This window comes from Thunnus thynnus, chromosome 5, assembly GCF_963924715.1.
Source record: "Thunnus thynnus chromosome 5, fThuThy2.1, whole genome shotgun sequence".
NCBI classification, from domain to species: Eukaryota; Metazoa; Chordata; class Actinopteri; order Scombriformes; family Scombridae; genus Thunnus; species Thunnus thynnus.
Window position 1 is genome coordinate 17,442,575 of NC_089521.1, and position 27,368 is coordinate 17,469,942.

Consider the following 27,368-nt stretch of genomic DNA (forward strand, 5'->3'; position numbering starts at 1 on the left):
GTCATCATTATTTTTTTGACAGGTAAAAAGCTTGTTGATAGGCAATGGACAAAACAGAGGAACACTGTTAAATGTGACAGCCAGTCCATATATTATCCATGTTCAAGATGATTATGTAGTTTCCAAAAAACTACGCTGAAGCAGCAAAAACATGAAGTCGGGTGATGGTGATTGTATGTGTGCTGTTGGGTATCACAAAGAGGTTATATCTTGTGATGTTTCATTGAATTGCTCACACTTTTAGATGATGGAAAATTATTTATGATTTTACAGACACAGTACACTGTCTCTCATGACAATTTCAGTTATCAATGAGTTGAACAAGCTTTGTCTTTAAGTTGAATAATTCTTGTTATTGATTAGAGGGATTTCTACGAACCTACTTACGTTTTGTTAACTACCATGTCATCCTCTCTACTAAGCAGGATCAGTCACGGATACTGTAGGTTTCAAGGTCAATCCCACCCAGTGGACGAGGCCTTTGTGCCCTCAGTTGTCTACATGGGGATCCTGGGGCTGTTCTCTCTCCCAGGGAGAGCTGATCCAGCCAGACAGTCGCGGTGGCCCTGGCCTGTCTCCCAGGCCCCCCACACTCTGGTGCTGCATAGCCAGGGCAGCAGCCACAGGGCCCGGGTCACTCTGCCAGCTGGTGCCAGACCTCTCTGTCTCTCAAGCCCACTCTCATGTCTGCCATGGGGGCCGTCAGAGGTGACATGAGATTCTAATAAGGCCGCTAGCTCCTCACCCCTCTGAAGGTGTTAGTGACTCAGGCATCTCCTGCCATGCCCCAGTCACAGCTGCACTCGCAGTCCCAGATGTCTTGTTTGTCATCTTGGCACCTCTGCCGGAGGACAGACATTGATAGACCTTTTGATTGACACATCAACTCTGTGTGGATGTGTGTGTTGGGTTTGTTATAGCATATGTTATTATATACAATACAATTTTCAGTGGCAGAGTCTGTCTAGTGGAGGATGAAAACAATAAAACACAAATTGAATATAGCAGTAAAAGCATGGGTGACAGACACATAGGCTCTTGCTATGGATTTTAGATGCATTTTCCCAGGACACACTGCAATTTTGCATATAGATAGATGACCCTACGCTGTCTAGTAGAGACAGATAACACAATTGGACTGATATGATGGGTGTGTCTCTTTAGGGAAACATCTTGCATAGTGCAGCTTAAAATAAAATGTTGTTAGCTTGTAAACACATAAAACTCGTACCCAAAATGTAAAAACAATATGCATATAAGAATTGAATTACCAAGCTCAAAGCTCAGTAAAAACAGGTTATGGTGGTGGAGCACTTGGGAAAAAGTTGGAAATACAGAAATTGTGAGTTGAGTGCAGAAAAACCACCAGAGTTTTCAGCCTGGCACAGTCTAAATGAAATGCTAGTATAGTCACAGATCTGTCTGGTATTGTGTGGGCTGTTATAATGACCTTATCAAAGGCAAAGAAAGTTGGAATCACTCCAGTTCATTGGAAGTTTAAATGTGGCCTCCCTTTTTTTTCATTTGATGTCTCAGAACAGCTGTAAGATGCACTGGTACAGTATGTAGTGCAACAAAGCTTTACAATACAACGGAGGCTAATCCTGTCATTGTAAATTACATGAATTAGTCAGGGTGCTACGCCACATGTGTACCACAACTTACTATAGGATCAACCACATTGACTGACTTTGTGGGTGTCTTTGACTTGGTGAACCATAGGAAAACTCTGCCAGTGAACCTCCCACTTGACCTCAAGGATGTCTGTGGTTTTCCACTCTTTCACCAGTCACCCCAGAGAAGATGGGGGTGGACGGAGGTTATGAATATGTTGGTCCTTTTTCTTTGAGCTGTTTCGTGTCATTCTCATCAAATTCAGCTGCACTTCTTAGATATTATAACAAAAGGATAAAAATAAGGTACAAAATACCCCACTTCTTTCTCTATTGAAGGTAACTGTGTAAAAACAGAAAAACAATGTGGTTGACACCTTTAATGGCAGTGTGAGAAGCAGCTAGGTTTAGAGGTACTGTTTCTGTGGCTGGGGCAAGGACCAAGTCTCAGTGCTGCTGCTGAGGTTGAAATGAAGCGGTGCCTGGGTCAGCAGCTCTGCACTCAGCACTCTGCCACGCATCCAGGTGGAACAAAATCCTCGCTCAGCGTCTCATCCTGGGCTTCCTGCTGAAAGGTGACATCTCCCTGGCTTAACAGCCACATTCATCTGCTAAAGAGCGTACAATTTGTTAATCATTTTCCCCACATGACAGTCCCTACATTCCGGTTGACTAAGCAAACAAACAAATATACAAGCAGGCAAATGAGCGAGTGGGCAGCCATGGTGTTTAGTCAGAGGAAACTAGTATCAGCTGGTTAGAACTGTAGGTGGTCTAACTTGGTACAAACAGTCCAGAGATTGGTCATAGCATACCCCCTTGTCTGCCTCTATGCAGCCATCCACCTTGAGAAAATCATCAGAATGACATGAAAACCACACAATGCTTTTTCTGGTCAGCCAAACTTGCTCAAAGGCTTTATGTGACTTCAATTTGCTAGAAAACATGTTATTTGATTCAGCTTCTCCTGTATTTAAACCTTGTCATTTTAAGATATGTCATTTTAGAATTTGGTTTGTCATTTGAGCTCGACTAACATCGGTGCATTGAATAGAAAATGACACAAGGACAGGCTCCTCCGTGTCTAGAGCAGGAATAATGGTCCTGTATAATTACCTGTAGTGTGGAAGATTTGAAATTCATTTATCACAGTTGGAGTGACCCTACTGCCTGAGTGGTTACACAGACACTGTGCAACACATAGGATTATACTGCATTATACCAGTTAAAATGAGGGTATAGCCGCAAGCTGTGACCAATTAAAGTTGAACAAAGCCAGCTCATCTGCTCAACTCCTCTCTTAGTAGGTCAGTGAAACTGATGGAGAATACAGACACATGCACTCCTCCGCGCTCCGAGCACAGCTTTTACTAGCACATTCACAAGGCACGTAGTATGATACACATTAATAGAAAAGACACATGCACTGAAGACAAACATAAATTTGAAGCCAAATTTTAAACTGTTTTCTAAAAACAACCATTGCAAAACCAAAGGAGAAAACATCTTCCCTCCCTGTGCATGATGTTTTTAGCTTGAGAAATGAGTAGCATACTGTAAAGAGATGGTGTAACATAATGACATGTGTGTATGGGTCTGAAGTGACCACAGAGACAGAGCTGCAGAGATACAGGACATAAAGTCACTTTGCAGAGAGGGTTGCATTACCATTGGAGTGATGTATGACCTGAAGTCCCATCTGAGGGCTCATGTTACAAGGCTTATGCTGCACTACAGAGATAGCTTTCCGTATATGGAGTCAGGGGCTACAGTAATGTATGGACCCCTGTTGTTGCCAAAGCTCTGACTCAGCTCGCTGACTCGTGCCTCTAACCCTGACCTCTGGCCTGATAACTAGACATTTCAGACATGCACTATGTTATTGCAATGATTTCTAAAGGAGGAGTGATCTTGTTATCTGTCACCTTGGTTACAGTAACATTGTTGGAACATAATGAGACTGTTAATATTCTCCTGGCTTAACCTGCCCTTTACACACTCAGATAAGAGTTATTTTTAATAGCACAGATTTTAAACCTCAGCAGAAATCTTTACAAATACATTTTATACAAATTTAAAAAGTACATTTTCTGCATGAAGCATCTCTACAGTATAATTTAGAAGTTGTCACCACTATTCAATGGTGTTAAGTAACTAAATGCATTTATTTATCATTTTATGCTACTTTACAGTTTTACTTCACTAGGTTTTAGAAAACATACTTTTTACTGCTATAGGCACTTTGACTAGCTATAACATTTTAATATTGCTTACACATTAATACAGCAGTAGAAGTAATCTAAGTTGAGTTCATAGGACTTGGTTCGATAATCTCGTATTATAATCTGCAATCATTTCTTGTTTAAGGGTAAACGCTTCACTGGGGTCATCAGGTAGGCACCCTCCTTCCTTGGTGTTTTGTTGATAGGCCCATGCAGCAACAGAACGTCAAGAGGATCAGTTGAGTCCAGGTTTCCTCTGTCAATGATTCAGTCCTGTTTATGTGGACTATAAATCATGACCAGCAGCAACAGAACTTCAGGAGGATCAGTTGAGTCCAGGTTTCCTCTGTCAGTGATTCAGTCCTGTTTATGTGGACTGTAAATCATAACCAGCAGCAATAGAACTTCAAGAGGATCAGCTGAGTCCAGGTTTCTTCTGTCAATGATTCAGTCCTGCTTATGCGGACTGTAAATCATAATCAGCAGCAACAGAACTTCAGGAGGATCAGTCGAGTCCAGGTTTCTTCTGTCAATGATACAGTCCTGGTTAATGTGGACTATAAATCATAACCAGCAGTTGGGGCAGGGGTAGAAGTTCTACTGGGGTCATCAGGTGGGCACCTGTCTCGTTGATAGGCCCATGACACCTCCAGAGGGCTCAATGGACACCTGGCATCCCAGGTGCACCCCCCTCCGCTTTTACCCCTGCTGGTGGCTGATGGTCATCTTGCTTCCCAGTTCTCCTCGTTTCTTTTCAGCCAGAGCTAGTTGCTGCTTCACTTGGCAGCCTCTGCCAGTGACTTGATAGCCTGTCAGAGGGCTTGTCCATAGACTCCCATCCCTTTCAGCAGCCTGGTGGTTGACATGGCCACAAAACCCCTGCAGCCAACCTCCACAGGGAGCACCTGAGTTCTCCACCCCTTTTTTCCTGCTTGAGTTGCTAGATCGGAGTACTTTTTGCGTTTGTACGTTTCACCAGCTGCATCCTTCCATGGAACCGTTGGTTCTATGATGAACAGGGCCTTTTGTGAGGCTGACCACAGGATGAGATCCAGCCTAAGACTGGTAATAATCTCTGGTGGGAAGATGAACTTCTGGTCTAAATCGACTTTCATCTTCCAATCCCAGGCTGTATCCAGTAGGCTTGATTCTTTTCTTGAAGTTGACCTCTTTGGTACATTTCCTGCTGGAACAAGGCCATAGTGTCTGAGAAGTCAGCGGTTGGGGGAGATAGGGCATTGTCGTTAGTCCTCCTTTCCTCCAGCACTTGTGCCAGTTGCTGAAGGACCTGGTTGTGCCTTCAGGTGTAGTGTCCTTGGGTGAGGCTGATCCAGCAGCCGGTGAGTACTGTATGTGCCATAGGGTTGCTGGTATTTCTGTCTCTTTTCTTGTAGCCCTCTCTTCTGGGCAGGTGTTGCTCTGTGCCATGTGGGTCTATTTGTGCCTAGCCCAAAGGGGGTCATGTCCAGCCTTACCTTGGAGCATTTGTATTCTTCGGTAAGGCTAGTGATAGGCAGTTCCAGAGCTCAATTCCCATTCAAGCCGATATTGCCTAGGCATTGTGGGAGTCCGAGCCATTTCTTCCAGCTTCTTGACTTTGGTGATGGGAACCTCATAGATTGTCAGAGGCCACATCAGACAGGGGAGCAATCCAAACTGCAGACACCAAAGTTTCAACTTACCTGAAAGTATGGTCTTGTCTATGTTAGCAAGACCTCTGATGATCTCTTCCTTCAATTGCTTACTCTGGTCTGAGTCCTTAAGGCTTGCATTATACCACCATCCTAAGCTCTTGACTGGCATCTCTGATAATATTACAATAATATAATAAATAATAATATATCACTGACAGGAACCTTTTTGTGACATAATGAGTATTTTTACTTTTAATTTTTTACTTTTAAAACTTTTGCTGACAGTAGTTTTGTACTTAAGTTCCAGATTTAATGCAATACTTTTATTTGGAGTTAAGTATTTTTACACTGTAGTTTTGCTATGTTTACTTGAGTAAAAGAAGATGAATACTTTTTCCAACACTGACAATTGTACATTAAACATGGAGTTGGAGAAATAAATTACTGCTTTCTGTCATAAATAAGAAGGCTAAATTAACATTTACTCATGCGCAAATTGCGTGTATTGTACCAATTTCTATGTTGTTCACTTTAATTTGATTTTCTTTTTAATTTAGTAACAGTTTTTCTCTGTAATGGATGGTTCTGTTTTCTGTTTGTTCCTCAGGTTACCTTCACAAAGAGGAAGTTTGGCCTGATGAAAAAGGCCTATGAACTGAGCGTACTATGTGACTGTGAGATCGCCCTCATCATTTTCAACAGCTCTAACAAACTGTTCCAGTACGCCAGCACAGACATGGACAAAGTGTTGCTGAAATATACAGAGTACAACGAGCCCCATGAGAGCAGAACCAACTCTGACATTGTAGAGGTGAGTGACTGTTGCTTTCTTACTTTGTGAGGGACAACGTTCACATCACACCATTTCCCTCACTGTGATCAATTATTTTCTCTTCTTTATGATTTATTATACAAAACTGTCATTCAAATATATCAAATTTAGGCTAAATGAATTATTTTAGTGCTGGAATTCAGACCATGAAATGTACTTATTCAATAAAAAGAGTAGCCTTTGTTACTGTAAATGCTGCGGGGGTAATGTTTCAGACATACGAAAGTGAGGAACAAGTAACAGTTTCCTTCAAGTCACCATTCAGATAGGGCGCAGGAGGTCTGCACTCCCTGATAAGTTCAGCTTCTCTTGTGCCCATTAACTGACGTGGAAAACCTATCTCCGCACACTCATGCTCACAGTAGCTGCTGACCAGCGGGATGACCCTGTTTCCCATAGATATTGTACCTGTAGGGCTCAGTTCTGTGGCAATTCTTTAATGATAGACAATCAGCCTGACTATTGCTGCAGTATCTTGCAGTAAAAATACAGTGTTTAGTGCATTCCATACTGCTCTATAAAACTCAATAAGCACTTGGGTGTTCTGGCAGCCACTTCATGCCCAGTGACTAGCGGAAGAGTACGCTACTTGTTATGCCAGCATACAAAATTGTCAGCCAAAAGTGTAAAAGCCAAAGTAAATGAGAATGATTAGGGATACATCCTGTTCCAAACATCATTCACTGGCACACGTGTGGTTTCTCCACTTATTCAAGATCTGCTTTAAGAGGATGGTATCTTCATTCTGACTAAATGAGAGCATATATAATGTCTATAATGTCTATGATAAGATCGTGACACTACGAGTATAGGGTTGCCCATTCATTTTATAGCTATTATTTGTATTTTTTGTACTTGGATGCTTTTTATTAGTCAATGCATGTTGCTGCGTTGCAATCACAGTGTTTTTACTGCCACCTGTCCACTGAGACGTAGGGTATTTTTATTACTGCTGCCCCATTAAGAGATATAAAGGCTATACGTGAGAATGTACATTTTCAAGAATCCTAGCTTTAGAAAAGACTTTCTCTTGGAGAAATTAGAGAAATTACATGCAGCATAAAGGAGTCAGCTGTGGCCCATTATCTTTTATTCATGCTGCTGCTGCTTGTGAATTACCTGCTTGGCAGAGCTGCAGAAGAGTGCTCTGGCATCCAGTAGACTCACGCAGTCACTCCTCCATCAGGGGCCCTCCGAGCAGAGCAGGGGCTCACCTGCATAAAAAATACATGGATACATTCCTTACTTATGTAACAGTGACCACAAATTTGTTTTTGCCGTGACTCTGGAAGCCTTCTTATTTAAAACGAGACTTTGCTGCAAACACAACAACACCCCACACTCAGGATCATTATGGGGTTATTCACTGCCTATCAGTTTGGCCATTCCCCTCAGGCTGTTATATCACATATATCTGTGATGCATGTATGTGTTGACAGCATGGTGTAATTGGAATGTACATTGTGCATAATGTAGCACCAGTGGTCACATGCTGATTTTCCACATAGCCCTTCTGGCTACTCTCAAGAAAGCTGCCCTGCTGCACAAAAGGCAAGAACAAGCCACTGTTGTCCCAGCTCACTCGGCCAGCATCTTTGCAGATATGTACAAAACCCCTTCTGCCTGCTGGCTACATGGTCCAGGCTCAGAAGTGAAGAAGCAGAGCAGAAGTAACCAACCCAGTTCACTTCACAGCATCACCACACAACCTCACTATTCACTTGGCCCTGAGAGCCAGTATCAGAGGTTGTTGATAATCTGTTGAAGGTTTGATTTTATCATTTTATAAGAGAAATCCTGTTTTACTGGCTGCCTTTTCAGCTTTTGCACTTCTCTACAGCTGTACTGGTCTTCGTACACTACATGGAGGAGCTGATGCATTTGTAATGATGGGAAGAATCCACCCCTCCCCCATTTATCTACAGAAATGAGCCTCACATGAGGACACTTACTCTGGACACTTATCTAAATTTTTAAATTGTGTTAAACCAATCTTTGCCATGCAAACAATCATGTGCTCATTTGTCCAGTTTGGGAGGCCAGCAAACCCTCTCCCACTTTTCATTGGGAAGCTCGTTCCGTGTGAGAAACTAAATCAAAGGTCACATTCCTGCTCAGTAGTACCATCTGTAGATAAAGGCTGAGCTGTGCAGTGTGGGAGAACAGTCTCCATGTTTTCCACAGATGGATGCATGCCTGGGCCACAGTTTGATAACCCAGTGGAGGGCTATGGACTTTGTCTCAAACTTGGCTCGCAGTCCAAAGCAGAGCAGTAGGCTCAGATTTTTCCTTTATGTGTGTGTGTGAGATGGTGTGTGTACGTGTCTGTGTGTATCGATGGTCTTAACCTTACCAACACTCCAGGCGACAAGAAGTGGAGCTGTTCTGTGAAATCTCTCTTTCTATGCATTCACCTGTTTAATTGTTTTAAAGCTTCTTCTCATTTTTTTTAAGTGAATACATAGTGTATTTTGTGCCAGTACTATACAAATCAAAACAAATTCTATTTGGAAGTAATTTTGTGTAGTTGTGTTATTTTGAAAAGAAGCAGCGCATTCATGACTGAAGGTTTTATGGTTTTGTTTCTATTGTGTTTCTTATTGAATTCTGTTTATACCACAAATGAAAATGCTGCTGTTAGTCATTAGATTAATCTAATAATATTTACTCTTCCTCCCCTCTCCGCAAGTGAAGCTAATGAGATTTTGCTCATGCTCCACTATAACCTCACACCGTTCTGCTGCACACAGAAAGACCCCTGTCTCCAGGAGAAGCCTTGAAATCAGATAGTAACTTCACAGGCACCAATCAGCATGTATCTGTCCTCTCTTTGAGCAGTTCAATGCAATTAAGGTATACAGTTTAGATTAGGATTAATAAAGTTTGCAGGGACACGGAATCGACATTAAGTCAACACTTAATTGTAATCTTATAAAATCAGGACTGTGAATAGGTTTTAAAGGACCAGTGTGTAGGATTTAGTGGCATCAAGCGGTGAGGTTGCAGATTGCAACCAACTGAATACCTGCCCCCTCTGTCCCCTCCTCCTCCCCTGCCAAGCATATAGGAGAACCTACGTTGGTCGTGAAACTCCCAGAAAATGCGAAAGGCCCTCTCTAGAGCCAGTGTTTGGTTTGTCTATTCTGAGCTACTGTAGAAACATGACGTTGCAACATGGCGGCCTCCGTGGAAGGGGACCCGCTCCCTCTGTAGATGTAAAGGGCTCATTATAAGGTAACAAAAACACAATGACTCTTATTTCCAGGTGATTATACACTAATGAAAACATACTAATGAATATTATATTCAGTTTCTGCCAATATTTCTGCCAAATGATCCCCCTAAAACTTACACACTGGTCCTTTAACCCAATTTGAGAATGCGATTTTAGTCAAATACCAGTGCCTTGTAATTGTAGATAACTGGACTCCACCATATGCCAAGAATTGACTTGACTCTGCTTTTTTGGAAGTCTTCTGCCCTGATGATTTGTGAGAGTAAACAACCCCGCGATCATTCATAGGGAAATTCTGCTTTTCTTCCTCATAATAAAGAGAGGTGGCCATTGTTAATGTGACTTGGGGGAAGCAAACAATTCCTCCTCTATTTATGAAGGAACAGTCTGCCTCTCACAAGACAACTACAGTAAGAGGAAATGAGCATAAAATTATCAGGTAATTTCCATTACGTTTTATTTCATGATCACTATCAATTTTTGTTATGAATGGGGCTGTATTAATCATTCAATAAGATATGTAAATTTTGACCATTACAGAATGTCAGGCCCTGTGTGTATTTCTTCAGCTGGATCATACTTTGCTTCATACATTATTATTTTGTAACTGACTTTAACCATTGCCCTTTGTAGATTTTACTGTAACAAAAGCTATTTATGTATTTATTACAACTAAGGATTCAGTTTGTCATGGTGCCCCATATTTTGTAGGCCTAACTTACTTTTTGGAGGAAGTCAATGCATTAATGGAGCCAGTGTGTTTCTAAAGTGTATCTCTTATGTATGACTTAGTGAAGCTCATTTTTATTAACAGTTATGGAATGAATTCCTTAAAGAGCTTTAGGCTGAATGGGCACCAGGAGTTTAAGACAGGGGATGTTTATGTTGTCAATCATCAAAGGCTGAGCAGTGATTAAGACTCATTTCAATCTTAATGAATGCAAATCGGCACATCTGCTATGGTGGGCTAGCTGTCCAGACTCTTCAATTAGCATGATTGATCAATTATCCTCCTGCTGGTGGCTCACTAGAAACAGAGGCTGTGGAACATGGTGGTGGTTGGGGGTGGGGGGTAGCAAGAGAGATGAAAGAGCATGAGAAAAAATGAACAAAAAACTATCCAAAACCTTCACTCATTGAATCACATTCTTTATTTGATTTGAATAATGGCACTTCATTTAACTCAAAAAGGGGGCTTTAGTTTTAACACACCTCTTAAATAGACAGTGATGAAGTATTACTGAAAAAATCTGTCAGTTTATCTTTGAACAGTAATTTTACTTTTTTGACAAAAATAATTATTTCCAAGTTGGTACCCAAAAGGGCAGGTTAGAGATCAGATCAGATCCCAAGATTAAAACTGTATTTCACCAACTACTGGTTGACTGGTTTCATTTTTTAGAAGGTTATGTGGTGCTGAATTTGTAATTACGTTTTTTGTTTTGTTTGCGTTCCCATTCTGATACATCAACTTTACATGAACAAAAACACAATTTGCATCTTGAAAATGTGTCTGAGTCTCTGAGCAGAATTTCTGATCAAATATTCCTTTGAGAAATGATCCTCAGCAATGCAAATATACTGTCAGTACTCTATATACTTTGATATATTAGATAGTGTGGTTTGTAGCTTGTTTGTGTCGGTTTTAACATGTTTTGAGCTAGAAACCTTGAATATCAAAGCACACTGGTACGACTACACCGAGTACCAGAGGCAGATTGTCTTGAGTGTACATTTATAATTGTGACACAAAAACATAACAGGATGGTCAAATGAGGCTCATGGCTGCTATCATGTTCTCACGGAGTATTAACTATGCTTTAGCTAATATACACTAGCTATCAAGGCAATATAATATATGTATATTTCGTGTTAAACTGTGCAACACACTGATAATAATGAGGAAAAATATAATTTAATATAAAAAAGGATTTGTCAAAATAGGCATGGTGTTTGCAGTCATTTATCATGTACGTTGCTGCTAACCAGGCTGTCATTGATCTCCATGCATTTCTGTGTGGAATGAACATCTTAACATGAACTTAACTTATGTCACATTAAGTTATGTTATTACTGCTTAGTAATCCACCACACACTTTTCCCACAACTACATTACCACAAAATGATGTAGCTAATAAAAGTAATTGTGTTTCCATAAAAATTAAGGAAAATTAATGGCTCCCTGTAAACTCGGTAAAACCTATTAAAAAATTCAAAGTCTCCCGCCACTCAAAAATGTGTTTTGCTTATTGTTCCTTCAGTCGGATCTTTTGGCTTCACTGTGCAGAATGATGTATGTGCAGAGTTTGACAGTAGAAGGCTGTTTTCACATTCATCTGCTGAAAGGAGACAGTTTCTCTGTGCTCACCTTAAATCTCAGTTGAAGGCGTGTGTGTACGGGTATGATTTGTCACATCATAACTAGTTTGGAGTCATTTGTGATCCAGTATGCAACTTACAGAAAGGTGATGTGGAAACTTGAAGCCTCCAGTGCACGTACACAGAGAATGGACTTTATAATGAAGTAGGAGACATCTTATTTCCAGCAATTAAAATGTTTTGAAATGAACATTATTTACATATTCATAGATTCTGAGTGAGAGGGAGATTTCATTTTAAGGATTATAATGAGGTCATGAACTTTTTTTAACCTTTATTTCAGGATTTTCTATATGAGACAAGCACTTAGTAAATTTGAGCTTGAGCAACTCAGCCACAATTATCTTCACAGATACAGAAAAAAGAAAAACAAAAATAAATCACAGGACTTCATCATTTCCAGTAAAATAAAATATTTATACACAGTGATAGAGGGCACACAGTTACTTGAGGTACTCTAGTACAGGGCTCCAAATTCTGACAAATATTCGAGTCTTGTTCTTATTAGAGAACCTTAACCTTTCTAAGTATAACGCATTCATCAACTTATCCACATATATGTTGGTGCATAGTCTGACTTCCACATAAGTAGAATAAGTTGTCTTGCTACAACCATACCAAATGAAATGGTCTGGTTTTCATACTTCCACACTTGTGGCACCTAAGACAACAGTGAACTATTTTTTTGTGGAAAAACATGGTAGGTTCAAATTATTATTCAAAGCAGTTTTTTTTATATATCTTAAGACATGTCTGGAGGGGATCTTTGAACATTACAGCAAGTTTAGAAAAATGGTTAACAGTCATGTGAAGTAGACGTAATTTATAGTAAATGGGCCAACACACAGATACGCTGATAGTAGCCTTCAAGTTACTTTTGCAAAAATTTTGGAAGTCTTTTTCTCCCCCATAAAATATTTCAACACATCTTAGAAAAGTGTGTGAGAAAAGTGTCTGGGAATGTTTGACTTGTTGGGAAAACAAGTAAACTAATACATCACTTATCATTTTCATGAAAGATTTAAAGTTTGTGCCCTGGTGGCCTTATGGTTAAGGCGCATATCACGCAACCATAATGTCCACGGTTTGACTCCACAATATTGGTTCGATATGTATAGGAATTCACTAGTATTATTGTTGTTGGTTTTGAGCTGTACCTGTAGTTTGGATAATTACCAATCTTTATTTTTTTTTTTTTGTCCTGGTTTTGTCCATGTGTTAAGACAATAGTATTTGTTTTGTCTCTGCAGCTGCCACATGCTTCTGAAGCTATTTTCTGATGTCTTTGTCTGTTTATTCTGAAGAAACTGACATCGCTGCTGCCAAAAAAAATCACTTCCTTTGCAGCAGAGTATTTTTCTCTGGAAAGACCAAGCGCACTAACTGTTCGAGGAGCCACCTTACTTTGTGGTAATGTCCAGGGGCAAAATCTAAACAAGTCTACTGCTCAGTGTGTCTGTACAGTATATTGAGAATAACAGTGTAAAAAGGTCTGTTTGTGAAGTTTAGAGAAGTATGTCTTTTGAGTTTAGTTTTTCTCTTCCTTCATCCTTCCTTCTCATCTACTTCTGAACTGCGGCTATAAATCAGCTGCACTGAACTGGTCTGCACTGTGCCGCTGTGTCTGGCTATCATCTTTGATATCCAATGAACACAGAAGAAGAGCTTCAAATGCTTACATCCATAAGGTTATGTTAAGTGAGCATTCATGTATTTCACAAAACGCTAAAATAGCCAGTTAAAACATTATTAAAGGAAAGGTTCACAGTTTTTTAAGTCTGTCTTAAAACAACAGTAAGGTGGCCATATGAACACTGAAATAGATTTTCCTCACTGTAATCATTCCTCCTGTTCATACTGCCTATCAAACAGTCACAGTTTCTCACATTCTATAATAGAAATATGTACAGACGGGTGACAGATTAAAGGAAAAACCTGAATAAATGAGTAGAGAAACATAATGAATGCAGATGCTTCCACACAGGTGCACTGCATGGTACAATTAAGCAATTAACATCCAATCATTCTCTGTTGGCATGTATAAAAATGCTGAGCAGGCCTAGTAGATTCTGATTTTGTATCAAGGTGGCAAGAGGAAAAGATCTCAGTGAATTTGAAAGAGGGTTCATTGTTGGGGCTCGGATGGCAGGAACTTCAGTCACAAAGACTGCTCAGCTGGCTCGTGTTTCAAGAGGAACAGTGACTAAAGTGACATCTGCATTTCGATCTACGGCAAAAACATCAGTAAATAAGGTCAGAAATTGTGGTTGACAGCACACATTTGATGACTGTGATGCTCGTGCATTAGTGCGATATGTAAGGGGAAACAGAAGAGCAACTCTTCCTCAGGTGGATGTCAATGCAGGATGTGATCAAACTGTGTCAGCAAGAGTAGTCTGTTGACAATTACAGAGAGGGATATTGTAGTAGGGTTGCAGTGCATAAACTCATTACAAAGATGAATGCATATTTGAGAGTTCAGTGATGCAAAACCCATATGCACTGGTCTACAGAGATGTGGAAAAAAAGTGATATGGTCAGATGAATCATCCCTCACCATATTCCCGACAAGTGGGCCAGTGCATGTGTGGCATAAACCAAGCGGTGCGTAGGCAGGGTTTAGCAGGTAAATGATGGCATCCTCAACTGGAGAGGCTTCAAGAGTGGCTTAGCCATGGGCTGGAGCTGCTCCAGGACAAGTCTCTCCAGGGTCTTCATGTGGGAAGTCAGTGCCACCAGTCTGTAGTCCTTGGAGCCAGTGGGACATGGCGTCTTGGCACAGGAATGAGACGGGACGTCTTCAACAGCACGGGGACCTTTTGAAGACTCAGGCTCATATCGAAGATATAGTGAAGTACTCCACATTGCTTGAGTGGAGTCTCATCAGCTGTCTTCTTACATGGTCATGTAGAGGTTATAGGCAGGGGAGGGGGAGGGTTGGAGTTGTCAGGTTGGAGAGGGCAGTTAAGTCTGGGAACCCTTTAATAGTCAGTATGAAAAGGAGGAATGATTATAGCAGAAAGAGAAAAAACTTATTTCAATGTTCATTTGGGCACCTGACTGTTGTTTCAAGACAGACTTGAAAAAATGTGAACCTGTCCTTTAATAACTTTTTTATTTTTTTTTTTGTAACATTATTATCAAGTTATTCATTTAACTCATTCACTTTGAGTTTCTGGTTAGTGGTTCAGGTCTCAAGAGAAACATGCTTTTGTGTTTTATTATTTTATTCTTTTTCGCCAAAAAATAGTCTCCTGCCATTTTAAGAGATGGAGCATAGCAAATTAATGAAACATTTTGTAACTATGGTAGATTACACTTGTGACAAATCATCATTCAAGTCAGAAATATCTGCAATTTCTTATTGTGTGACTTGTTATTCATTCTTTATGTATAATGTTTTAATCATTGGCAGTCTATTTACAAAGGCTTGGCACGGGAGAGCAGCAAGCTAAATGAAACAACAAAATATGAATTAAGATTAAAAAAATATTTTAATCAAATATCAGATTGGAAATATTTGATTTTTATTCAATTTGGACATGTAAATTTAAAAGAGAATGAAAAGTGAAAAGTGGTAAAACAAGCAGAAAGTTGGTCTGTTCTCCAATGTAAATGGTGACTTTCTCATGGTGAAGAACAAATCTAGGTCACCGAAAATATTTCAGTAATTACATACATATATATATATATATATATATATATATATAGATAGATAGATAGATAGATGGGTAGATTCAATGACTTCATTGTCAAGTCTCTGTAACACTTGACACTCCCAGTTCTTCAGCGGTATCTCTATACTTCAGTCTCCCATCTACCCCATTAGCATATTGCTATTCTCCTTTTTGATATTTCACCATTGAGCTCACAGCAGCAATGATGAGAAATCCCTTTTAAGCTAAATCAAATGTCACTTCTATTGGCATAGTCTTATTGGGTTGATGTTGATTTTTCAGCTTTCCAATATATATGAAATTTTCTGCCAGCCCATTTTTAATAATATGTGCACTTTTGGGCTCCCGTGATTTATTGGAGTGATATTAATATGATTTTCCATATTTTTATTTTGACTGTAGGCCACATACAGCACTGTAGATAAGTATGTTGATATTATGTTTTGGTACTTTAGTTTTTAAATTAATGGATAGGCAGGTTCTCTGTGATACTGTGTTGTAATGAGGAGGAGGTTGCATCCTCTCTGTGTTGCCACATGAATATGAAGCCTGTCAGTCTTCAATCTGTTGTCTCTGGAGAGGATGGTAAAGTAACAGCATGGACAAGCAGTAATTTGTGTTTCTGAAATTCTATTAGCACCTCTTCATTTGGTGCTCATGTAAACACACATTGTTGTGAAGATGAGCTACTTCCTATTTCCTGTGCGTGCACGGAATGTTTTGTAGACCTGAGCGGAGGCACTTAACCTTTGGGCCTGTATTTCAGGCCAGGTCCGCTGCAGAGTTAACCGGTGTTGCTCATCAAAACAAACATACTGGCTAGCAGCATCTGTTTTCAGAGTAGTTAAAAATGAATAAGAACTCACAAATGTGATAGTGAATACAAAAACAAAGAGACATATTGTCTGATAATTTTACTTACAGTTATTCAGTGGTACAGTAAGCCACTTTGAGTGAGTTTTAGAGTAAAGAAATAATAAATATGGAGATAAAGCCTAATGATGATATTGCTTGTTATATATTATGATATCTCTGATGGAGGAGTCTGGTGAGAGTTGTCTGAAAAGTCTTTTCAGCCTTGCCTCAGTGAGTGAAGCAGTATTAATGGTTCCGTTGCTAGCAACATGCTGGGTTTCAAAGTGCCCCTTTTTATAGGACAAGGACTTCTTTTCCTCTGGGCTTTTAGTGAAAAAGGGTCACCAGTCCTCTTTTGTAGTTTTCTGAGTGTAATGAAACAGTTGTAGTAATGTTCATATGAGAGTATCACAGACTGTTCTGTAATATGTGTCCTCTGCTCTGTAACAGATATACAGATAACTGTTACCTGGGGGCTGAGTAATGGCTTTTGATTTTAAACCAGAAAATTGAATGACTGGCTGAGTAGCTAAACTCCATTATAAAGTAGTGTTTTTCTGTGCATTTTAAACCCATCTTGTTTTACATCTAATTGTTTTGTTATGTTTCCGCTCTCCGGTGTGTGATGCTTGTTACCTAGTTACTGCTAAGAGATTTTTGCTTTTGGCACATGTCTTCATTGACGTCAGAGCTTCTTTTCCACCTTCACAACTACATTGCATATGTCTCATTTCAAATCGAGGGTCTCTTAGAGAGCATATAATGCAAGGACAAACAACAACAAAAGACCACAAGCCATGGTGCCTTATTCAGAACATTAGTTTCCAGTGACACTAATGAGTTAATACTCTAAGGTCTAAAACGAGATGTACTCTATCTCAGAATCTGGAACTAAAAACAGTTTATTCACCAAAGAGAAAAAGATGCAAAAGTTAAAGAATAAATTAGAAATGTTCTCTGTTTTAATGTTCTCTGTGGTTTTCATACACTTATTAAAAGATTTTGCACTTCTTTTTTTTTTTTTTATTTAAAGATGCGAAATATCTCACTTCTTCAGAGAGTTTCCTGGAACTAGTGGTTAGATGGAAGTTGTTATGTTTGTTTCACAAACTACTGACGGATTTATAGAGGATACTGCACTTGAATTTAAATATTTGGAGGTAGCTTTAACATTGTACGTAGAGTGAAAGCAACTAAACATGTCTTAAACAATTACATAATCTTCAGCACAACATGACTGCAGATAGAACGACAGGCATGAACTGTATCCAACTTTCATACATGACAGTTTTCTTCTACAGAAGTTAATGTTTTGTTTGTTCAACTTGGTGGACATAATTTCTCTCAGCACACATCTTGTCGCGAGACTGAACTTCCACAACAAATGGAGCAGAGTTTGACCTGGCTCTTTAAGTTTTACTTCTTTTTTTTTTTTTTAAATCTATTTTTCTCAAGAAGTCTGCTACTATGCTGCACGTCCAGGTACTTGAGTCAGTTCAGAGTAGAGAAAAAGTGGGCTTTTTCATCTTTGTGAGACAGCTCCACTTGTCTCACAGAAATGAAGATGTCTGACACGTCACTTGTCTCCCATTGTTTGTACTAACAGAAAAAGACAGTTTACAGTGAAGCTCTGAGGTTCAGTATTTTGTTTATAGTTTGCAAATTGATGTTGGCATTAATTTTATATTGACATTTACATAGATTAAACATGATTATTTTATGTTGTTACATGAAAATGCTTTTCTTTGTCTTGATATTTTAAGCTTTTGTGACCTAATTTAATACTCTCTTGTTTTTCTATGTGGTAATTGTTGCTGGTTGTTAATGTTTTACAAGGTAATGAGTGATTATTAGTACATTACCTTCTCTTGTAACAGAGTTGAGTAAGCCACTATTGTTTTAAATCACTGATCTGGCATGCTGGCATAACATTCTTTAACCTCTTTAATTCCTTCATTGACCCAGTATTTATTGAGATGTTACCCTTTTCAAATTGTACTTTCAATAATATTACAATTACCAGTAGATGGCAAAGAAACAAGGCAACAATGTGGTGAATTCAACTTCAAAGTTTGGAAGTTAACGTTTCATGCAACTATTCAAGCAAGAAATGTGTGCTTAGGTTTCATATATTTTATATCATAAGCCAATGGATGTGGCAGCATTGTAGGGCATAACATAAAATAACTTTCTGTGGTAACGGTATGTTGGATGGCATATTACAATGTGTCATATGTAGCTTCTCAAACTGACACCCAACCATATACCTGTCTGGTATGAGCCACATGAAATAGGTCAGACACTGAGCTGACCTAATTTGGTTTGATCTTGTCACAGAGCCACAGTGTTTCTAGTTGTGTTAAAGATCATTTGAACCACAAGCCATGAGTCCACCCCCTGTGTTCTTCAATGACCTTGCGGGCTGAACGGCTGAAATGAGACCTTGCTTTTCTGCGCAGTGGCTTCTGTGAGTTAGCTCGTGCAACAACCAGCTTGCCCTTGTGCCCCCCTCCTCCCACTGTGCGTGCTGTGTGGCCAACCCCTCCTGCCCAGGGGCGAGGACAGAGCAAAGCCTGCTGGGATGGGGGGTGGGGGGTGGGCTGGGGGTTAGCTGGCGTTGTGCCACCTTCCCCTGGCAGCTTGGCCTGACTGGGGGCAAAGAGGGAAGCTGCTGTGTCTCAGATTGATGAGGACAGGTCTGTGGTCTTGGTTTAGAGTGTTGCAGAACAGACGTCCTGCTGGCATACCCTGCCCTCTCTGCCGCACGCCCCCCAGTCCTCCATACTCGCCTTATCGGAACTCCTAATTGTCCTTATGAATATTTTAGAGGCGAGCAGGAATGGGAGTTCAGGGCTGGGGGTATGGTTTCAAGGGCCCTGACAGCTAATGATCCACTCAATGACCAGAGAGAGAGGGAGAGAGACAGAGAGACATAGTAAAATGCTCAGAAAGATTTTCAATAATCTGTATGTTAACGTTTTTGTCTGGATTGTAATTTCTTCTGATCAGTTTTTAATGTGTGCCACCTTTTCTGTCTGTGGAGTGGGAACAGAGTCTGTGTTCTCATTCTTTTTAATCTGTAGATAATGATGACATTGGTTTGCCTTTATCCTCAATTTGTAGTTTAATTCCCTCTCGTCTATGACTGAAAATATGTAGTCCGCTGATTGAGACTGTTCTCTCTGACTGTGGCAGCTAATAGCTTTGTCACATCAGTCATTCACCACAGTCTCAGAGCAGAAAGCTCTGAAGGGACTGCTGGCTGCACAGCAATTGCCTCTTATTCAGTAAAATGGGTGGGCTATATTTAATTGGCAATCTAATCAGTCAAATGCAGGTAATCATTTGCAGTATACAACACACAATAAGATGAGTTTGCTCCCATATGTATCACTTTTTTAGATTCAGCAAGCATGACTCACTTTGGATTAATGGGCCAGTCTGACTTTGGGCTCTGAGTCCATTGTGGTCTGTCCATTGTCATTGTAATGTCAGGTGGGATTGAATCTCACTATGTATATTGTTTTTCTAACAGCTGCAAGACAACAATATCAAAATAAAATGCAGACAGTTGAGTTGAGAGCTTGCCCCCTCCCACAGCTCTTCCTGTACATGAGTAACTAGACAATAGAATGAGCCAAAGGAAGGACATGAATCCAGCCTCATATCCTGATATCAGTCCACTCAGTAATGTGTAATGGTCATGAGATTAAACAAGATATGTCTGGGAATTACAGAGGTTCCTTATCTAATAGTCCAACTCACAATATGTGAAGGGAAACGAGAGAGAGAGAAAGGAAAGAAGAAGGCTTCCTACATTACAGTAACTAGTGCTGGGCCATGGCATACAGTGCCTGAAGAGGCACCAAAAGAGGCTTTTATTCCCCTCAAGTGAAGACTACAGCACCACAGGGGAAAGGGAACATGGTGGTAGTGAAAGTCTCTTAAGATGTTATATAAGAGCAGAAATATTCCTTAGCAGATAAAAGCCTTCCTATCAGCCGCCTCCCCATGCTGATTTCCTAGTGCGTTCACACTCAAAGAAGCCCTTTGATAAGCACATTAGATGGAACGGCCTGGACACAATGGTGATGTCATGAGGATTAGCACGCTACCTTGCTTAGTGTAGCAGCAGGCACAAGGGCTAATTCACAGCACTGCAGGGCGAGAGGCTGGGACACCCGACTGAAATGAGGTGAGGGGAGGTGGCTGCACAACAAGCAGTTAAATTATAGTTTCTATGTACTTTAGGCCGGAAGGCTGGAATAAACACAACATGCATTAAACATTCATGATGTCCTCCACTTTTGGAACATTTTGTGTAATTTCCTGCTGTATTGCCGTTACATTAGAAACTGTCTTGCTGTTGAGGGGGCCTGTAATCAGAGCTGTGGTGCACCAGTCATAGGTCAGGTGGTGCTCTGCCATTGGTGAAAGCTACTGTAAGTATAGCCTTTTGCCTGTGATTCTGGCACACTGGAGGATACTATAGAAACAGCCTCTTCATGCCTTCCTTTCAGCCATCTCCCCCACAATTTTGAAGTTCAGCTTTTATACCTAACCACTATCTTTCTCCTTTCACCCTGCCTTCTATTCACGTACAGTACTGTACAGTACATGAATAAGTTAAATGCAGAAAGCTCTCTTGACACGAGAGATGGAGAACATCAGAGTGAAATGGTTTTCCAAGACACACAGCAGAGTAAATTGCTTGGACCCATTTCACTGAAAGTACTTCTCAAGGAACAGGTGATGTAGGTGGCTTATGCAATGGTTTTAGATTTATTTTTATCCATGGAGTTGTGTTTGCTTCAGTTTTTTTTGTAATAAAGACGTGTATATGACGCAAAGTTGTAATATAGGATCCAAAAATTTACATAATGTAGGCATGTTCTAAAATGATGAAAAGTCTAAAAATGCTACCAAATATATATTGATTTTAACAATTCTTAAATTTTCGGTGTCAAGAATGATATTTCATAGAATTAACATTGATACTAAATCAAAGTGGTATGCAAGGTTGCCTTTCACTGTGCTATATCTTTCCGTACCAGACATACTGTATGCTGCAAACCTGGAGAGGCAATTACTGTGCTGAATGTTCCCCATGGTTACAGCTAGGTTAATAGTCAGGGTTCAGGTGGAGAAGACAGATAGATGTTTTCTTCAGGACAAGGAAGCTTCAAGGCCTTCTGCAATGGAAAATGTTTTTTAAAGAGAAGTTGAAGTATCACACAAGCAAACTCACAGACACACATGCATGAACACACGCATACACACATGGACAATAGTGCCCAGTTGGTTTGACGTCAGCCACTCACAGTCTCATTTTTATTTGAAGAGCCAAATTTCTGTCAATACAGGTTTGGACTGCTGTGAGAAAATAGCAGCTGGCCTTGTTCCCACTCATCTTTGTGAGCCTCTCAGGGCCTTGTGAATAGATTACACAAGTTCCCTTGTCTATACTCTCTACAGCCCCCCTCACACAACACACAGTCCATATCTTTCATCAGAAATGCTACTGAAAATCCCAACCTCAGCTGCATTCACATCCAGCCAACTTCACTTTCCAAAGAACAACCCCCACAGCTTGACCCAACATTTGAGAGGCATTTTTGAAACTGCTTTTAACAAACTATTCACGATGTAAAAAGAAGTTATCTTTTCTTTTGCATCCTGTTTGTGTAGTAGGTTTTCCCTTTTCTAGGTCAGAACACTGTAGTGTCTGGAGAAATCTGTAGCACTGTCATGTAAGAGCAAAGTTGATCTGAGGTCAGGTGGCCTTCAGGGCTCCATGTGGTCCCTTCTACGGCCATGTCTCTGCGCGGCTGCCTCTGATTGGCCGGCATGGGGAGCCAGGTCTTGACAGGTGTTTGGAAGAGAGACACCTGTTTGGCCATGTGCTGATTTAGTGATCCATTTACTGGGAGCTGTGGGCAGTGTCTGTGGGACACCCAAAACATGCCAAGTCATTTAACAAAGAATTACAGCCATGCTCTCCCAGGCCTTCAGTCTCTTATATGCATAAGAATGATACTGAGATGATTACCTCTTTCATTGTTTAACTAATGCACACCAACTGTTGTGTATACACAGCACCTCGCATCACAGCTTCAAAGTGTCTTTTTTAAGATAATATGTATTGTCATAATTCATGTTGGGTGCCACGGTGCAGATCTGAGTGCTGGCTGTCCTCGTCTTCTGCTATCTGGTTCCCGCTTACCCACTGTGCTGCTGCAGCCCCTCCCTAAATGGCTTGGGCCAGTGGGTGAGGCATACTGAAGGCTGGCCAGGCTTGTTGTGAAAGTAGAGCAGCCCTGCCCATCTCGCACAGCCGTGCCCGACCAGTCCAACCAACATACTCCCATAATGAGCAGGTTGGAACTTAAATTTGCAGGTTCAGATCAGATCTTTGGCTCACTGGTGGAGAAAGTGCATAGTTTAACCCCAGTAAACACAGGCCTTTCACGGCCTGAACTAAAGAGGGTTCGTTCAGTAAACAGGAAATGAACCAGCAAGGCGTTTTCTTAGAATGAGAAGAATGCCACTGCTCTGTACCACACCAAACTGTAATGCATCTGTGGTACAGTGCTGGCCATTCATTATCCAGAGGACCTCTCTCTCTCTCACTCTCCTCTGGGCATTGTGGACACTTACGTTTGAAGAGATGTGGGCGCTTCTCTGAACTTCCTTATTTCGGTATCGGCTATGCACAGCATCACATTTATATCTGTGCAATGTAGATTGACAGTTTTTGTGCCTTAAAATGTACTTCTCTCAAAAAATGTTATGAACGTAAAATCTAAGATAAAGTGAGGGATTTAGCATCTGGTTTTAATGATCAGTGATACTATGCAGGAGTCTCATAAAACCATGGCAGTTTTAGGAAATGTGACTTACACTGAGGTTGTGGTGAGCAGCTCTGGGTTAGCCACATTGTCTGCACAGACCTAAACGTACTGTCACACCGCTGTCAGAGGATGTAGCAGCTGTAGAAATACCCCCCCCCCCACATACACACACACCGAAGTCACACACTCTCACACCCAACACGACACCGATTCTTACACCTATAGTTTCTCTTTCTCTCTTTCTCTTTAGTAACACACACACACACACACGCACACACACACACACACACATTTTCCACTTTGTTGGGTGATGAAGACAAGAAACAGAGAGTAAGGTCTCATTAGTGTGTGTAGGTTCCTTTCCTCTGGCTCACACTCTGACCCCTACATCCACAGGAGTCAGTGACCTTCCTGTAGACACGAGGCCTTCGAGGCAGCCCACAGATAGAGAAGGGCGCTGCTGTGGACCTGCAGCAGCCTGATAGAGGAACCTTGAGAGCCACACATAAATCATGTTTTGATGTACACTGCCTTGATATCACAAGCTGTCACATGCTGTCAGCAAGTCTTGTTAACACAGCTATTCAGAGCCGTAATGAGGAGCAGAGAACAGCCTGTATGAAAGTGAGCAAAAGAGCACATTACTTGTTTAGTTACATGACTTTTTTGTGTGTGTGTTTTTTATAGTTAGAATAGGCTCTTTATAACACCACAACACACCACCCTATTTACTTATGAGCTCTTTGCTTTTACAATAATTGCACAATTTCATGCTCAAATAAGCATCTTTGACCACGTTGTTTGATAATCCATTTTATTCTCCACATGCATTAACTTTGATAAGATCCCACGAGTGACAACCATACTGAATTACAGACTGGGACACACAAAAAGTGCTCTGCCGTAGTATCTTCTTATGCAGGGGTTTCTCAGCAGGGTGGCTTATGATAACTGAAGTATAATAAAAAATGCAAACATACACACTTGCAGAAAAGGAGAAGGAAGAACAGAGCGGGACAACGGCAGGGTGGAGGATTGAGAAGGAGAGAGAAAGAGAGGAAAAGGGAGGAGGACAATATTTTGTTTCTCTGAACACTTCTGAAGGGTGAAAGGATATGGAGTGACATTTCAGTTTCCCTTTGGTACAGAGCCATGTATTGAACTACAGTTTAGCTTTGCATTGGTGTAACAGCTGCTAATGTTTTGCTGTTATAAGAAAAACAATGAAGGACATGCATACAATAATTGGTAAATGTTTGATTTTTATATATATATATATATATATATATATTGGCAGAAATGTATATATTAGGTAACAGCACAAAAACACAGCCACATCTTGTATACTGTTTCTGTTCAACTGTGCAATTTCATTTCAGAAATTGAGAAACAAAGGCCATAATGACTGTGCTAGTCCTGATCCTGATGACTGTTTTGGGCACAGCCCCCTCATGGACGACCATTTCGGCAAACTAAGCGAAGAGAGTGATTTAATGTACAAGCGCTGTGGTGTAAGTACTTTCTTTGTCCCCTGCTATTTTGTGTTGATTCCTGTCTTTATGTTGATGTTCACTACAGGCGCTAAACAAGAAAGAACACAGAGGTTGTGATAGCCCGGACCCCGATGCCTCATATGTCCTCACTCCTCACACAGAAGAAAAGTATAAAAAAATTAATGAGGAGTTTGATAATATGATGAGAAATCATAAAATCGTAAGTACTGTAAATGCAACGTTTTTGCTTGGCTTTGTGGCACAAAGGATTTTCACTCTTTTTTCATTTAACTTTTTCCTCTTTTTGTTACACCCCCAGAACCTCTGTCAACTTCTTTCAGAACTACTCTAGCTTAAGATTAATGCCCCCTCTTCTGGGTGTTCATTTGTTCCTTATGTTGATTTGTTCTGCAACTGATATTTTGGCACACCCTGATAAGATCACATTTCATTAACAGGTGAAATGTTGCATGCTTCTGCTGGAAAGATTACACCCTAGTATCATGGTCATGTTATCATAAATCCAACAGCAGTTGCTATTTAAACACATCAGGAGCTTACAGTAAATACTTACTCATGTAGTGTTTATCATAAAGATCTGCAGGTTCTGTGATTTAGGGGGTGGGTTTTTTTCACCTCATTGCGTAACAAAAATAAATTAACACAAAAGATTCATTTTCACAGTTCCTTGCTAATGTAATATGTAATGTAATTTCCCTCCTTTAAATCTTTCTATCACCTCTCTCTCAATGCATTCTAGCATTAAATATCTCCTTTTACTCCTGAACAGTTCCAGCAACACACTGTTCCCAGTGCACAATAACACTACACTATCATTTAGCATCTTCCCTCTCCTTCATCAAATACCACACTGGCTCGCCCACTAAAATACCACAAACCTTTTGTGATCTTATCATGCGTGACAATATTAGAATTGTGCAAGAACATAGTGCTTACTAAGCAGTAGTTTTCTCTATGTTCCTGACATGAAGAGCATCACTTTGCCATTAACAAACTAATGATAACACCCGACTGGCCCACTGGATAATGCTATGATGAAATGTTCTCACTGCCACCTGTCATTCTCACTTACGCTTTGCACAGTCAGCACTTTTTTAGGTAAATGCAAGTGAGTCACGATTTTCATAGCTGTGAATCCCCGCTACCCTTCTGCTGTGCTGAGAAACGCATCACACACTGGTGTTTCAAAAGGCAAAAAGTATGTATTTAGTGCTGACTGCTGCAATGCCAAAGTGATCACCTAAATGCATGTTTTTGGATTTTTGTTTCCTGTTTTTTTGTGTGCTACGGTAGCACTGAAGATTGTGTGTTTTCTATATGTATGATGTTAACCAGAATAAACTTTTTTTGAAGGTTGTATGGTGTCACTTGATAACCCTTAGATGTAGAGCAGAAATGTTTTTTAGAATATTATTTCATATAAATAAACTGCAGAGCTTTAAAACATTCAGTATTTTATATTTTGTTTCATTTTTACAGTTTTTTGTGTGACCTGCCTGATTATTTTGTGAATCTATTTTTTTTTTTAATTCAAGCTAACCTTCAAGGGTAGCTCTCTGTTAATGATACCATGACAACCACTGACCCATCATCATCAGGCTTTGGATTCTGTGTGCATTTGTGTGTAAATATCTGTGTGTGTTTGTCTCCCTCTTGCAGCCTACAGCATTGCCTCAGCAGAACTTCTCAATGCATGTGGCAGTGCCTGTATCCAATCCTAATGCCATGTACCAGCCAGGAGGGACTCTGGGCAGCCAGGCCCTGGCAGCAGCCACAGCCTCTCTGAGTGACAGTGGGATGCTATCCCCTCCACAGGCCTCCCTGCACAGGAATGTGGGCTCTAGTGGAGGCCCCCAGAGGCCCACCAGTGCAGGCAGTGCAGGTTAGTGGACAACAAACCCACTTAGTTGGTCAATGTGTCAGTCGGAGGGTGATCCAGACCACTCGCAACAGATGATCTAGTTGATTAAAGCCCTCATAGTGTTGTCTGCCATAGTGTCCACATATAGTGGAATAGTTTGATATTTTGGTAAACATGCTCATTAACTTTTAAATAAAGTAAGCTGAGAATATTGATACCACTCTCATGTCTGTACATTCAGTAATAAGTATAGCTCTGCCAAGAGGTAATTAGCCTAACTTAGCATATAGCCTAGAAGCAGGGGGAAACATTTACAATAGCCTGGCTCCTTCCAATGCTCAAAAACACAACTAATAACTTCTCTAAAACTCACTAATTAGCTTTTATCTTGTTATCTTAAAGAGCATTTCATCCTATACTATAACTATTTTAAAAACGTTTTTAACGACAGTTTATCTGTATGCCCAGCACTTCTCTCAGCGTCTATGCTGATTGCCTGGCAACTTCACTGTGATAACAAAACTACAGTTACTTCACCCAGCCAAGAAACAGTTATAGGACGTAATATGCATAATATGTGCACATGATATCAAAGGTAACTTTAAGGTAACTTTTTGCGTTGTTTATAATGCATACAATGTATTTTACCCTTTTTTTAAAAATGTAAATGGCCTGAGAAGAAGCAGTCATGTCAT

General features: G+C 40.3%; 1 protein-coding gene and 1 long non-coding RNA gene across 13 annotated transcripts in view; one reads left to right on the forward strand and one right to left on the reverse strand.

The window, feature by feature from the left end:
* Window positions 1-27,368, forward strand: part of mef2aa (myocyte enhancer factor 2aa) — a 70,226-nt gene that overhangs the window by 29,003 nt on the left and 13,855 nt on the right. For 8 of the 12 annotated variants that reach the window (XM_067589692.1, XM_067589688.1, XM_067589694.1 and 5 more), the window contains 3 exons: window positions 6,077-6,280; window positions 24,877-25,011; window positions 26,472-26,694. In XM_067589692.1, the coding sequence (XP_067445793.1) occupies window positions 6,077-6,280; window positions 24,877-25,011; window positions 26,472-26,694 (562 nt within the window). Of the gene's footprint in view, window positions 1-6,076; window positions 6,281-24,677; window positions 24,810-24,876; window positions 25,012-26,471; window positions 26,695-27,368 lie in introns of all 12 variants that reach the window. The other 4 variants (XM_067589693.1, XM_067589695.1, XM_067589700.1 and 1 more) reach the window with 1 other exon arrangement.
* LOC137182999 (uncharacterized) lies at window positions 1,974-14,499 on the reverse strand. Its single transcript, XR_010928402.1, has 3 exons — window positions 8,655-14,499; window positions 7,421-7,515; window positions 1,974-2,224 (listed from the first exon to the last, which is right to left on the reverse strand). It is a non-coding gene; the product is annotated as an uncharacterized lncRNA (long non-coding RNA).